This window comes from Rhinoraja longicauda, chromosome 29 (assembly GCF_053455715.1).
Source record: "Rhinoraja longicauda isolate Sanriku21f chromosome 29, sRhiLon1.1, whole genome shotgun sequence".
In the NCBI taxonomy this organism is placed as follows: Eukaryota; Metazoa; Chordata; class Chondrichthyes; order Rajiformes; family Arhynchobatidae; genus Rhinoraja; species Rhinoraja longicauda.
Genome location: NC_135981.1, coordinates 2,025,212 through 2,041,424, shown reverse-complemented (window position 1 = coordinate 2,041,424; position 16,213 = coordinate 2,025,212). Strand labels below are relative to the sequence as shown.

Sequence of the window (16,213 nt, the reverse complement as noted above, 5' to 3'; positions counted from 1 at the left end):
AAAGGCTGCACAAATTTGGACTAAATAATAAGATGAAATTGGTTAAAAATAGTTACTCAACAGTTTATATCTATTGGCAGCTTTGCTCAGATTAAAAACCGATACCTACCTGGTTTTAGAAACCTCTTCTGCCCTTTGATAAAAACTAGCGTATGGCTGATAAATCCGTCCGAGAATTGGAAAAGGCACACTTTGTGTCTTGTGTCCAATGGTACAGATATTTAAAGGGATTGGAATTTTCCTACGGGCCCGTAGCAACTGCCTGGCTGATCCTGTGAAAGTTCGAATTTTGTCACTAGCCCTGTTGTCAAAACTTTGAAGATTAATGAGGCACCTTATTAATTACTCGTCGCCAGATTTTAAGTGCAAATCTTCTTCACTTGAATTGCAAAATACTGAGATGTAATTGGGAGAGGGTTTAAAAAAAATCCCCCGACGACCAATCTTTATAATAAAACGAAAATGCACAATTAAGATGAACAAAATATAATGGTAAATTTAAATTTTTGACTTGGGGGAAAAAATGAATTGGAAAGATTTTTCTTCACTTTTGTGAATCAATTGGAGAGATAATGGTTTCTTTTCATTAGACACCAAATTGCCATTGGGTAACGCCAATCATGTGACAACGAATTTGGTCCAATTTCAATCTAGACCTCAGCTTAATAGAGTCGGTCCCCATACGCTTTGTAATATCAGTGATACAGAATTAAAGGCTGAAAATATTATTTTGCTCGACCTACAATATTCATAACTTTCTTCATTCGGCATTAAGAAGGCCATGAATTTCGAATTGGAGCGAGAGATTGGTTTCATTAACAGCCAGCCTTCGCTCGCCGAATGCCTGACGTCCTACCCCGCTGTCGTTGATACATTTCAAAGTTCATCAATCAAGAACTCGGCGCTTTCAAACTCGACACTAATTCCTCCTCCTTTTGAGCAGACCATCCCAAGCTTGAATCCCACCAGCAACCAGCCGCGGCCAAGTCGCGAAAAGCGGCTTCCAAATGGCCCATTCCCATCTGCAACCGCGGCCGAGTTCCCGTGGATGAAAGAGAAAAAGTCGTCGCGGAAAAACAACGAAGCGTCTCTGTCATTGTCAGCAACAATTCACGGGACCTCTCCAGCGGCGGAATCTCCGACAGGTCTGCATCTTTGAAACGCGTTTTTTTAAATCGACAATTCCCATTTGTAATTGTCATATTTTAGCATACCGGTTTGAAACAAAAAGGCACAACGCACCTGAAGCATATTTGAGCGGCGTAATTGCAATATTATTGACTTATAAAATGCATTGATAATTATCCGATGCCTCGAAAGCTTGGCCTCCAAATGCCGATTGATCCCAACACTTTATTTAATGTTATTTATTGTGCGGTTTGTCGCATTATGTTGTGAAGAATACAGGGCTATGTTATTAGATGCTGAGAGAGTATTTGTATTCTCGGCAGCCATGTTGATCAAAGTCAAGCCAGGCGACATGAACTCGTGAGTAAGGGGGTTGGGATTCGCTGTGTAAAATTGTCAGTGTGAGGATATTTATTTCGAAGGTTAAAGAATCTTATTGTGCGAGTGTAAGAAATAAATCTTTCACATGACTACTTTCAATGGATTTTTTTTTTTGAAAGGAAGAGGCGCTACTCAATTGTTTCCACAGTGGATGTTTAAAGTATTTGACTTCACTCCTCCTCACCCTCTTTTCTCTCTCTTTCTTTATCTTCCCCTTCTCTTGTTAGACGGTCCGGGCGAGCAAGACATCAGTAGTAGTGCGCGGAGACTAAGGACTGCCTACACAAACACGCAACTCCTGGAGCTGGAGAAGGAATTTCACTTTAACAAGTATCTGTGCAGACCGCGGCGAGTGGAGATCGCTGCCTTGCTCGACCTAACTGAGAGACAGGTCAAAGTCTGGTTCCAAAACCGCCGCATGAAACACAAGAGGCAAGCACAATATAAAGAAAACCAGGACGCCGGGGTCAGTTTTCCCAACAGCTCGCTACCAGAGAGCGAGGCCGAGGAGGCATCGCCTTATCACCAGCCCGTCGAAGGGTCGGGGACCTACTTAGAAAATAAAAATTGTGCCGACCACGCACGAAAGCAAAGTCAAAACACGCTAAGCAAAGAACTCCAAACCCTGCAAGATCTGACAGCATACGGCAGCGACTGTAAAGCACGGAGTCCTTTCCATCTAACGGGAGCGGCTGACAGTGGGTTTACAGCAGGCCAGAATTGCGTGGCCGGCCTTGATACCGTCAGCATGGACGCCCTAGAATTGGTCTCCCTCCCAGATTTGAACATGTTCTCTTCGGATTCTTACCTGCCGTTCTCTGATGGCTTGTCGCCCAGCTTGCAGGGGTCTATCGACAGTCCTGTGGATATCCCCGAGGACAGTTTTGATTTTTTCACCAGTGCCCTGTGCACGATAGACTTACAGCACCTCAATTATCAATAACCATTGGCGACTCATAGAGCCAGTGTAAAGATTCAGCCATGTTTAAAACATATGTTCAGTGTTTAAATAACAATAATGTGGAATAATAAAAGTCTGTGTGATATAGGATTGATCTCACAGTAAATAATTTATTCTTCAGCTTTGACTTGGAGCCGACAAGAATCTTTATTGCACAGGTATTTAATTAAATACAGTTGTATTCAGTTGCAGTTTCGTAAACTATGTCAAAATTGTAGATTCTCCTCTTCACTACTCAGGAAAATGTGTTGGATTTGTATTTATAGTAAAGCTGCTTTATCTTATAGCTTCCTAAAGGATAACTGTGACGAATTATTTTAAGTTTTAGAGGTAGCCTATTTATTGAAAATATTAAAATAGTGAATTTTAAATTATTTATTGTACATTATTTTCATAGTTTAAATAAAACAACAATTCTTTAATGAAACTTCACTGTCTGTGTTTCAAGATGGTGTGCGTCTGCTTGGTTAACATTATGATTTGCATCAGCAATAGCTGTGACTGAAAATATTTGCCGTAGCTTAATAAAAAATAACGTGAATCTCGATATTTTTTAGCTTGCAAAGGAAAACAAAATCTCTACTAGAATTGGTCATGATGATTGCTCAATTGATAACAGATTCAACGTGGAAATTATATGATTGAGTAACTGATTTGAGCTACTAAAAACACCACATTAGGGAACTCACGGGGCTGTTAACCAAAACTTTTAATCTGCTCTGGCCCTCTTAGCCCTGTTTTGTGTGTGTTGTCGGTTAATACGTGGTTGAGTTGGTTTTACTCCTGAAGATGCCTGTGTTTGTTTGACAACAATGCCCCTCCCCCATTCCTGAATCAAAATTCGCCAGTATTATTTTATCAAGTCCCACCGCAGTTGCAAAATTAATGTATCTAACTTCTTGTGTCCAAAGATATGAAATATGGTCTTCGAAACTGTTGTTAGGTGATACGATCAATCAAATATTCAAGGAAAAATGTACGACAATGGAAGCAATTGGGTTAAAATAGATTTCCCAAAACAAGGAGCAATGCGTATCAGTACTTGGTAGACAGAATGGACTGGAAACTGTTCTTCTGTACTGTAGATTACTAGTTTAAAATGCAAAGGACGGTTTGGGTGAGTTGGGTAAAGCAGAACTTTAAAACGGTGAGAAGCTCAAAAAGTTTATTCTAAATACGAAACAGATGATTCCAAGTGTGGGGCGTAGGAGGGGGAGGGGAGGAGCTACCAGATTCATTTCACATCCACCCGAACTGACCTCTTCATGCCGAATGCAAGAATGCAAATGAGGCTCTGCAGAGAGAATAGATATCGGATTCTGCAGGGACAGAATCTCCTGTTCTTGGTTTAATTTGTTGCTATGATTGGGCAAGGGGTAGAGAATGTGTAAAGTTGCCACGTTCCTTCTCTCTCTCTCTCTCTCTCTCTCTCTCTCTCTCTCTCTCTCTCTCTCTCTCTCTCTCTCTCTCTCTCTCTCTCTCTCTCTCTCTCTCTCTCTCTCTCTCCGCCTCTCTCTCTCTCTCTCTCTCTCTCTCTCTCTCTCTCTCTCTCTCTCTCTCTCTCTCTCTCTCTCTCTTTTTCTGTCTCTTTCTCTGTCTCTCTCCCTCTCTCACTATCTCTCCCTCTCTTCCACTGCCCCTCCCTCTCATTCTCTCTCTCTCTCTCTCTCTCTCTCTCTCTCTCTCTCTCTCTCTCTCTCTCTCTCTCTCTCTCTCTCTCTCTCTCTCTCTCTCTCTCTCTTTCTCTCTCTATCTCGTGTAAAAAAAATAGTAGGGGTGGTAAAGAGAACAAGCCAACGAGGAGATAGGAGCTTACATTTCAGAAAACGATGAAGGAATTTAGCAAACAGAGAAGCGGGACTAGAGCCTCGCGTAACTCTCCAGAAAATAACTACCAACATCGATCATCGGCTCCATTTTTTAAATTCACAATTGTGCTCCACTTTCTGGGGCTTCCACCCGCCCTCTCTCCCCGCCAGGGGAGCCTTATTTACAAGATGTAATTTTTTTTAACTTAAACTCATACATCACGCTGCTTTATGAATGAAGGGGGTCATTTCGAGAAATCAATCGCAGTGACACGAAAAATAAATCATATTACGCATTTGCCTAGTCACGGGTATTTCCCAAACAAGGTAGAATTTTGGTGATGATTTCGGAAATGCTCCTTGGAAAAGACTGCTGAGACCAGAATCTGTTAGTTCATCTTATCCTGCTGCAAAATGGCGCCGTATTTGCATAGGATACAAGACACTCATCATTTACCCATTTTTCTCAAATATGTTCACCCCCCACGAAAGTATTTTGATATCATTGTTCCATATGATTGGAAAGGGCTCGGAAATTTTAACTTATTTTTAAGATACATGGAGACTTTTAAACAACCAAGTCCTTATTTAATTCACTTTAACTTTTCATCGCTGCCCCCCTTTGCTTGGCATTTCCTTCATACTCTTTGCATATCGATCATTGCCCCTTCTTTAATAATTCAGACACTGTTCTGATTTGATTATTGTCTGCCTTTTACCCAATGCTCCTCCTGTTGCAGCCCACGGTTAGCGTGTTGTTGCCCTGTTTGGGTTTCTGAAATACAAATCAGACCATGGAAAGATTCTTGCTCGTTCAACGCTGCTTCCCCGCCAACTGAACAAAAAAAAAGTTCCAATGGAAGAGACACGAGCCAATGAAACGAGAAGATACAGAGAAACAACGCAGACAAAAAAGCGAACAGTATAAGTACCATGTTTATAAACTGCCTATGATTTAAAAGGGAAAGCGAATAAATTTGAGGCAGAATAAACACGGTGGTACATGCAACACAGATAAGTATACAACATGGAGAGATATATAAAGATTTCCTACTGTCCCGCTGAGTTACTCGAGCACTTTGTGTCTATCTTCGGTATCTATCTGTCTAATATAAAGATTCAGATACAATAAGGACAACTGTGGACAGGGGCCCGGAAATCAGGCTAGGCGGGGTTTTACGTCCATGTAATGATTCAAAAAATAACTGGGGAAATGGACTGTCTTGTTTAGAGGGTTTTTATTCTCGAATCCGAGCGCCGAACTCCATCAAATTCCAGGATTTAATCTCGCCGCAGAGTTAGTTATGTGTTCTCCTTTATTCCAATATAAATGCATGACAGTTTAATTGAGAAGAAACTCCTTCAACTTACGTGTGCAAACCTTGACGTGTTATCAATACAAATCTCTAACGAGCGCCTCTTTACATAGCATAATGACCAGTAAAACTTGCTTCACGTCCAGGGAACACGCCAGTGACAATTACAAATCAATTCTACGCCCACAGAACAGGCTTAATAAATGGGAACTAACCACTCCATCCAACCTTCCTTAAATACATAAAGCGTATCTTTTTTTCCCCCCTCCTCCTCCTTGTCAATTTCTGATCAATTTCATAAATTTAAAATCAATCGTTCAGACACATTTCGCCATGTCCTCTGAATGGCTTGGAAACCAGACAGTCAATAAATGTATAGTTCAAATAAAACTAATTCTTTTTAAAACACAACCATTGCAATAAAAAATAACAATTAAACACTAAATGCCAATATTAAAGCGAGTGTATAAGTCATCGTGACAAATTCCAGGTGCTGCATTTGTAAATTACCGGATTCTAAATTAGATTTTTGAGAGCCTTGGGATGAAGTGAAGTGTTTTAAGAAGCCTGCCTGGTGTTTACACATAACTCTACAAATCCTGTCGGAGACCGAAGGAGTCCTATTGCTTATTCATATTGAATGGTCCACTGATGGTGACTGGGGCATTTCAGCCTGCAACACACCACATGGTTTCTCGTTTGTGTGATGTTCCATTTCTTCTTCTTTTTTCTTCACATCGCTTCACTTCCCATTATGGAGAGAAGGAAGTACCAGCCTCCACTACGACACTGGTGCACATATGTCGTCCCATCAGACCCAATAACGTGGACACCTACCGTTAGCAGGCACGTCTCCATGGCAACTGAAATGCATGACAGTTTTGCATGAAAATAACATATTACAGCAGATTTTAGACAAGACACCAAGTTGAACGGAGCTGGGCTGTTTCTTCCTCACCATTACCCAACAGACTGAAGAAGGGTCTCGACCCTTAATGTCACCCATTCCTTCTCTCCAGAGATGCTGCCTGTCCCGCTGAGTTACTCCAGTATTTTGTGTCGAGCTTATGGACGCTTTAACCCATTCTTCACCCGAGTCTCAAACCTTTCGAGATCTTTCTAGATCTTTCCTTACACGCGGTCCACTAGTTTTGAGAACCCAAGTTTGATGTCACCAAGATCATTCTTCGCCATTCTTCATTCATTGCCTATGTTCTATTTTCAACATTGTCCTACATTGTCCTGGATTTTGACTCAATATCTAGTATCTCCACCATTGAAATAGTTCTCATTTATTGAATGGTTTTATTGTATTGTCTTGTTTTTTTTCCCAACAGGGCAATCCATTAGGATTTCACATCCGATTTTGATTGCAGGCATTGAGAAGAAAAGAAGGTATAGAGGAGGATTTGTTTAAGGGGACTACGATACAATGCTTAACTTTGCACTGCGATTACATCAGTGGCACCTTATCGTTCATTGAATGGAACAGATGGGACCGCATGTGGTATCTCAGACATGAGTGCCCCCTGAAGTCGACTTTGGGGAATCAGTACAATTCGATGCTGTGGCAAAAGCAAGAAACTACTTTTAACTTTGTAGATTGCGTAGAACGTTTTTTTTTTTCAACGCAACAAAAAATAGGTCATAAGCTTGCACCACTTCTGGGAGGGTCTTATGTAGGGGGGCGGGGTGAGGGGGGGGGGGCTCCCCTAATACAACACAAGCATGCTAAACTATTCTGAAAAACGGTCTTGTCAAGAATAGGTAAAATACTTACACTTTGTTATGCATACATATTCTACACAAGAAATGAACAGAGAAACAGTTATGGCGAGTCTCGGTGCACTGAATAATCCAACACTGGTATTGATAGACAGTCAGATAAAAGGAATTACAGATTTGTGCAATCACATTGTTAAAGGACTTTGACGTTAGAAAAAGAGATCGACTTCAAAGATGCTGTCACTTAGAAGCACTTACAAAGATCAACAATGGTGATTCTAAATATTCACTGCCTGTCTGAGAACAACACAAATGTATAACTTGCTTTAGATGGGAAACAATGCGGAAACTTCCGCGTGCAACGAGTTCTAACATTTATAATATTTTGTAAACATTCAAGTTCGGCACGATAGCCTTCCTGAATTGACCCGGGTCCACTGAACGCCATTTTTTTTCGTAGTTAAAGGGAGACTAAATGTACTCCGGAATATATACTCGCCGTTGTGACCAATTACAAGGTTCAATTCGTTTCAATGCATCCTAGGTGCTTGGTTTCATATTGTTATGCATACAGAATAGTGTAAAATGAACCTACTTCGGTTCAGTTTAACGAAATACTTGGCACTAATATTGCGAACGATTGTGCGAAGAGCATTATGCCCATCCCTAAGTCTAATCAATGAAAGAATCCAGTACAATTTGAAAGTTCTATTCATTTCTGTCAAGCACGCTCTTTCCACTTACGCGGAACTTAATATGGAAATTGCTGGTTTATTAAGTAATTCGTGTCAGTACAGTTATTTTGAAAAGATTAATTAAATGACTTTCATTGTAGGTTCAATGCTATAGGGTGGGGACATTGCAGGATGCAGGTCCGTGCTGCCGAATTACTGAGAAAGCAAGCCGCAAGGTCGCTTCCTGCAGACTGACTAGTTTCACTTACACAAAAGTTTTAGCAACCAAAGACATTTTATTTAGCCAACACTGGGAAGACTTGACACCGCGCTGCGAGCAGCTGATAGATGAAGGACATTAATGGCGCTCCCTTTTAAGCCTGTATCAGCACATGTTAAATTAGTGGAGCGGTGAGACTCTGGAGTGTGGCTATTGTTGGGATACTATATACTCGTGGAACTTTTTGTAAACTACTTGGGCATTCAATCGCATGCCGAAGACTTTTGTTTTTGGCTTACTATTCATTATTAGGGGGTCGATAATTTTCTGTTACAATGACTGCCCCAGCAATCTATCTCTGTAATAGTGGTGTGTTTCCGATAACACCCCCGTGTCTCTTCCCAAGTCACCTGCATCGCTGATGTTTTTCTCCCCCCCCCCCCCCCCCCCCCCCCCCCGTCTTTTGTCTCTCTGTTTCTCGTGGTGTGTCCTTTGTGTTCACTCATCTCCCTTATCTCTCGCCTAGCCTAGAGTTGTTCACCCTTGTCTCTCCTTGTACTTGTCAACCCTCTTTCCCCCTCTACCCATTTCCCTTGGTTCCCTTTTCACGGGGCACTTACCCATCTATATCTCTTTCTCCCCCCAGGGAAGTGTGCAGTAAGCGTTAGCGAAATGGGGCTGGCGTCAAACATTTAAATTGCTCTCTGCCAGATATGCCTTTGACATATGGATCCACCAACTGAATGAGTGAAGGCAAAAATAATGTTTCTTGAATTCGGTGACAGTGATAAGGTATCATTATGTAGAAAATATAAGCTCGCCATGAACCTAACAGATGGCGAGCGACGAACATCTTCAATGTCTAGGTGCAACAGTGACACATCACATACTGTACAATTAATCTTTTTCTGTTAACTGAGTAAATTAGTATAATTGTAGGCCCCGGGCTTCTAGCTAATCACCACTAAACTGTGTGTATATATGTGATAACCAAGAATGTAAAGGGAAAACCATCTTATTATGTCAAACATATTAAATGTGCTTAAATGCTGAGGTAATAGTGCACAACCTGACAGCGAACGAAAACTCGACTGTGAAGGACATTATGTGAAATGTCTTCCATTCCCCCAAAGTATGAATAATCACCATTCACTTTGTCAAGGTATCCTTCCTCTATTAGTTAACGGGTTTGCTGACTTAAGTAAAATACATTTCAAAACTTGGAACGAGGAAATATTAATGATGCACGGAACATTTCCCTCTAAAGTCCCCCCCCCCCCCCTCATTGGTATTTACCTCCAGTGAGTAGGAAACTTCAGCCTGAGAACTGGAAAGAAATATATTGCACCCACTGAGAAATTACATGATTGATTTCCACCACTGTGCTGTCAACACTGCATCTTTACAGGTACCCATAAACTTTATAACAAGTCTAAAGATGGATACTGCAAAGTTTTTTAAAAAACTCAAATAAAGTCTTTAAAATTTGTTTCCCTCACGATGTTGGTGTATCGTCTCATTGACAAATTGACCAGAACGCATTCTCGAGGCAATCGATACTTCACAACAGAAATATGCCTCTTAAATATACATTATCTTTGTTTTAATGATGTAACCAGGTTGAATTTTCAAATTATGGAAAAAAAGGATTCAATTGGATTGGCATCGTATTTTTGATGTTTTGTCTTTCAATGAATTGGCTACATATTTTCACTGCATGAACATAAATGACAATATAGTTATGATTTACGACACTGAGTCTCCAAATTTAACTCATGATTTTTATGACTTTTTAGTAGATCCCAACGAATTACAAAATGGGACATAAAACTGGTGATTAAGCAATATTTGTTATAAGGCCTTTAATCAAAGATCCCATGGGGAACATTACCTTTCCAAAAATCATATATACGTCTCGTAGCCTTTACCCACTGCAGCCTTCACCAAAAGATCATTTCAATCCATTTAGAACTGATTATTTAGGTTATAACCCTTCCCCCATACAACCGCCTTACATTCCTGTAACACTTTCCACCTACACCAGCAGTGTATAAACTACTTTAACCCGAACGTTGCACATCTTTCAACCTGTGCATTAAAAAAAACACATACCCACCATTAGGCCAGCTCTCTTGCAATGTTACATTATTCAGATTAAACAATACAGTATATATACCGCATCACCTACTTGTGCTCTGCTGTGCTTCTGTGAGATAGTATGCCTAGGTTTTGTAGCCAGCTGTTGTTTGTGGTTTGACCAAATCTTTTTAACACTTTAAAGACAATCTTGAATAATTCCAACTTTCTCCCCCTCCCCTCTTTTTTTTTTAAGGCCGATTTGACATTTAAGTGTTGCCATCAGATTGATGCGGATAACTTTGATTGAAGGCTTTTGTGATGTAAATGTCACCGCGGTGATGGATCACCCCATGCAGTTCGCCAACATCGGGAGGTCTCTTGCCATTGGTGAACCGAGTTCACGTGAATGTCCTCTTGAGTGATATCGTTTGATTGCTAGCGAGCTATGGAGGAAGTTTGCCGGATGACATAGTGCTTGGGGTTTCATGGGCAGGGAGAATCCCGAACAGGTTGGCCGTCCATCATTAGCAGATGGACAATACGAGGATGAACTCTTTCTTAGAGTACGCAATTTGTAATCGCGGGACAAGCGCCTACTCATCCAAGGGTTACCACCATTCAGAACAAGGGATAACAGCTTTCGCTCCTTGTGCAGGTAACGTTGACAATTACAATGGTGATGGACGGTTCTTAGCTGGAGGAAGCGCGCACAATACACTTCAACATCAGCACCAGCCAGTGAGTTATTCGCATCATTGCAGCCTGACGAATCCATACCCCAGTCCAGGTCCCAACAACTTCGCCACCCAAACTTGTAACACTGGTTACAATCACCATTATTTTTTCACTCAAGAGTCGGACGGGGCGTACTTTCAAAGCTCGGGGTACGCAGGCAACGCAGGAGTCAGTGTCAACCCTCTTTCAGACGGTTACTGTGGTGCCTCGGGGCCGGGTCAGTATCAACATTCTTACGACCACGAGCAACAGGGCTTGGCGTATGAAACTTATGCTAATCTGTCGCCATGTCAAGAGGGGGAAAAGGAAGCTCCCTGCACCTCAGATTCATCTTCTTCTGGCCAAACCTTTGACTGGATGAAAGTGAAAAGAAACCCTCCTAAAACAGGTCAGTATGTGAAGCGGTCCGAGGTTTACCTTCCCCGTGAGTGACTCAGGAATCTGGCAGGGATCCAATTGAAAGACGATTCAAAATTTCACAATTTAAAACTGTAAACATTAAAAAAAAGGCTTAATGTAAATATTTTTGAAAAGTAATTCTGTCTTGTAACTAGTTAACACCCAATGTTTATTGGGATCGGTTTGCAATGGCCCTCTCTCTTGCTCCTCCCCTTCACCGGAGTCAATTGGTCTAAATAAGAGGTAAACGTTGGGATGCTTCCAAATTTATGAAACTGGGCTGAAAATGGCAGGGAAATCTCAGTGAAGGCGGGACTGTAGCTTGAAGGGGAATGTGCGATGATGGCCTGTTCGTGGATTTCCACTCGATGAAACATGACCTCGGATATAAATTACCAATTTATTATTTAAGCGGTGAGTTTCACTTTGAGTTGGTTTAATGCACTTCACTGGAACCTGTGCATTAAAAAAAACACATACCCACCATTAGGCAGCTGGGGCAATATTTACTTAAGGAACCCCCAGCATAGACCGGGGAGGGGGGGGGGGGGGGCGGGAAAGGAGGGACGGACATTTATTTTTTCTCCTTTATGACGAATAAGGGTCATATTTTGTTCGGAGTCTTCTTCGATAAGATTAGTTGAATTTAGACTAAAAGCCTCACACTGATCCATCTCCTGTTTCCATCAGTTCCTGGGACACTTATAGCTGAAGTGAATGTTGGCTAATGGTGTTGGTTGTATGGAGGGGTGCGGGGGGGGGGGGGAGGGGGGGGGGGTTGGGGGGGGGTGGAAATGCTCAAGTTGCCTCGCTGTAATTGTCTTCCTTTGCACATTTCCAGCCAAAATCGCTGATTATGGACTAACTGGCCAGACGAACACAATACGAACCAATTTCACCACGAAACAATTAACTGAGTTGGAAAAGGAATTCCACTTTAACAAGTACCTAACCCGCGCCAGGAGAGTAGAGATAGCTGCCACGCTTGAGTTGAATGAGACTCAGGTCAAAATTTGGTTTCAGAATCGCAGGATGAAGCAAAAGAAGCGGGAGAAAGAAAGATTCGCTCCCAACTTTTCCATTTCCGTTGCTAAAGAAACCGGGGATGGGTCGGACAAGTCTTCAACCACGTCTCCGTCCACGTCGCCCAGATCATCCACATCGGAGAATATCCACACCTCCTAACTCTGGCTGTCCCAGAAATAGCAATACCAAAGGGGAACATGACTCAACTTCCTTCATTGCAGTTCACTCATGATAGTTGCCTTCCTTTTTTTTGTACCAAGGTTGTAATCAACTCAGGGAAAGTACCAAAAAAAAAGTTAGCATTGCACTTTCCACCTGTTCACTCGGGCCAGAATCACATATCTATACCGATGGTATACCACATATTGTCTAACTGGCTGTGAATATATATTTTACTATGTGGTTGTGACTACCCGCCTTAAGTTATTATTATTAACTTTGCAGGGAACGAGACTTCATTGCGCCTTACTGTAAATGCGTGATTTTCAGTCTCTTTTGTATTTAAGAGCCATGGTTTCAAAAGGAATTTTGTTTTGTATATATCGGAAAGCGAGGAAAATTCACCTTTATTCTGCGGCGAGAAGTACATTTTAAGAGATCTGTGGAACTTATTTTGCGATTGCACTACTAATACTGTAACAGGGTTAATGATTTTTTTGTAAAGTACGTTAGGAAGGACTGAGGACTAAGGAAGGGCGTCAAGTGTTAGCGGACGGATGCTAATGTTCTTCGTTCACTTCCATGGTATTTTATGGTCATTCTATGTTTTGGCAAAAATTTGATCTGTCTTAAATTGGGAACTGGAACTGGGCCCCTTCCCAGCAACGGGACCGAATATTGTCCAGAAACTGACAACGTTTGACCTTTCAATTGCTTGGTGCAGGTACCAACGTGGGGAAAGGTGCCACAAACGCGGGAGCGGAAATGTCTTTTAACGTGGTGACAACGCGCATCCACAAAGATCTCCTCTCGTCGTTACCACTGGAGTGAACAATACAATTTCGTGGGAAATGACTGCCCGAGGGCATCAGCAGAAAAGACACGGCTCGGCAAGAGTTCTCCTCCGCTGATGATGCTGTGACTCAATCACTTGCTGAGGTTTTATCGCCCAGCCTCACAACTCGCTCGCAGCCCCACAAACGAGCTCGGCATGTCCAATTTTCAACCCCGAGTGTTTAGCTACCTCATTCCAATAAAAATCGATTTGATTATAATAATGTTATGCTTCCGACTTGTTTTTATTGCATTTGGGGTTCTTTCTCAAAATAATGCAAGCCATCAAGCTGCAACGGCAGTAACATTGCACCGAACAAGGCATGTTTTATTTTATGTAGTTACTGCACTTTGTCCAACCTATTGCCGGTAATCTGTCTGTTGGCAGCCCATAAATAAACCAATTCACGGAATGATTGCTTTCAGCACGTGAAATGGACCTAATATTGGGAAAACTAATTGGAAAGCAGAATTTTAAAATGCACACGCAAAGATAAATGGCTTAAATAAAAGCGCCCTGAATCTACATGTGGATAATTTCAACAGAAAAAAAAGTTTAATTTGGTCACAAACAGAAACTCTGCAACGTTAAGGAAGGTTCTTGCAAAGTAAATCTCGTTGTTGAGCGACATTAACCATGTACCTTTTTTTTTTGCCATGTCTTTAAAACAAACGTCGAGGCGAAGCGAGGAATGCGACTGCAAACTCCGGATACACGAGTGACCTTTTTACCTCCAACCGCCTCTGGGATTAACAAACAAGTCAATAGAAGCCGGCTTACAGATGACACCATTGTCCACCTTCAGGTGGACAACTCTCACATATCCCAATATCAAAAGTGTGTACGAAGGGGGTCGGGGTGGACTGGGACAGAGGCACAACTCGGAGTAGACGGGTTCTCAGGGCTGCTGTTTTAAACGTAATCTCCCAGAAGATATTCCTCCCGCAGGTTACACGACCTTTAATTCTAACGTGGATTTGAATGAGGGACATGCATCGATAAAGCAAACCATGTTTCCACCATAACCACTGTCCCATTAAATAAATTATGATGAGACTGAAAAAGATTAAGAACTCTGCGCCGAAATTAAAAGCGCCAACGAAGGCATTCTAAAACATGGTGACTAAATTAAATGGTCTGTGTTTATGATCATTATAATACTCATCAAAATAAGGATGGAATCTCACGCGGAAACGTCTTCCTTTTCCCAGCCGCACATTCGTGCGCTCATTGATTTGCACAAAATCCATATACTCGAGGACAGCGAATTAGATACATGCGTTCACATGTGTGGATGTATAAATCAGGTGTTCAATAGCAACATGACATGAACATACACTTATGTTCGAATATCCTCACGAACACATAACTAGTGGTTCTGACAAAACGCATCATGTTTTGGACGTAGATACAATGGACTGGAGAACTATTTAATGTCTCGGCTTCAAAGCAAATTATGTAATTTTCGAAAAATTCCAACCAATGATGCCGTCGTCTTCCAAATTTCAATTCAATTTATATATATATATATATATATATATATATATAGAGAGAGAGAGAGAGAGAGAGAGAGAGAGAGAGAGAGAGAGAGAGAGAGAGAGAGAGAGAGAGAGAGAGAGAGAGAGAGAGCAAAAATCATGCCATAGTTTGAAAAATTATTGCATTACCACTCTCTCTCGCTGTCTCTCAAACACATACACATATGCATGTGTGTGTGAGTGTGTGTATATATATGTGTGTGTGTGTGTGTGTGTGTGTGTGTGTGTGTGTGTGTGTGTGTGTGTGTGTGTTTGTGTGTGTGTGTCTGTTTGTGTGTGTGTGTGTTTGAGAGACAGCGAGAGAGAGAGGTAATGCAATAATTTTTCAAACTATGGCATGATTTTTGCTCTCTTCCTGAATGTAGTTTAAATATTCCAGTGCTGGCAGGAAAACATACAGTGGCACTTCAAAAGCCGAGGGAGAAGCGATTACAACCAGGGTGACAATTCATGAGTGCAGCGAGATCTTGCGTAACTTTTTTTTTCAGGAAAAATGTTTAATGCAAAATCATCTGTCTCCGCCAGTCATTTTCATTCCAACGTCTGTTGACTATCTATGTATGCTTAGGGATATTACAAACTTCGACCCAACCAGCATCCTGTTCTCAACCACATGCGATGAAGAATGCATTTCAATAGAATGCCCATGCCGGGGAACAATGATGGGACCAGGGAACACTATCTGCTTTGCCTTGTGCTGCAGTCCACAACAAAGACACGTACAGCTTCCACTAAAATCGGGCAGTTGTTACCGGAATCGTTGCAAACAACCCGGCCTCACCACCGCATGTCCTTTTGTCCATCCTCACAGTATTGTAAATGCTGCTCGGGTTTCACCCTCCGACCACATCACCGTGTCATTCCGTTTAGCACTTTTTTTTAACGTACCGTGTCTTTTACATCAACATTTTGTTAACTTTTTACTCAACTTCGCCCTTGCCACTACGTCACAGTTCTGACTCCCCAAGTTTTTTTTGCTCAATTGCACCTTTAAGTTTCGTTTAAATGGGGGAAATTGAACATTTTGAGAGTGTGATTGGTAAAAAATTAGAACCAATTCTTGCTGTCTCTCCCCCCCCTTCCTTCCCCATTTAAGTTAATATATAAATGAATAGATGACTGTAGTCTCTCCAGCAAACTTTCAGATAAATCAGAACATTTAAAAAAAGGCTCCAATGTCCCCCTTGTTCTTGATAGCTGCGGGGAATTTTGTTTCTAAAAGAACGAGA

General features: G+C 41.6%; 2 protein-coding genes across 2 annotated transcripts; both read left to right on the top strand.

Annotated features, from left to right (window-relative positions):
- Nucleotides 1-781: 781 nt before the first annotated feature.
- On the top strand, nucleotides 782-2,793 carry LOC144607832 (homeobox protein Hox-A2-like). Its single transcript, XM_078424956.1, has 2 exons — nucleotides 782-1,145; nucleotides 1,737-2,793. Exons 1-2 carry the CDS (start codon nucleotides 782-784, stop codon nucleotides 2,450-2,452), a joined length of 1,080 nt encoding a protein of 359 aa, XP_078281082.1. The 3' UTR covers nucleotides 2,453-2,793.
- Nucleotides 2,794-10,823: 8,030 nt separating this feature from the next.
- On the top strand, nucleotides 10,824-12,611 carry hoxb1a (homeobox B1a). The gene is made up of 2 exons (XM_078424957.1): nucleotides 10,824-11,415; nucleotides 12,268-12,611. The coding sequence occupies exons 1-2, from the start codon at nucleotides 10,824-10,826 to the stop codon at nucleotides 12,609-12,611; spliced, it is 936 nt and encodes a 311-aa protein (XP_078281083.1).
- Nucleotides 12,612-16,213: the final 3,602 nt, after the last annotated feature.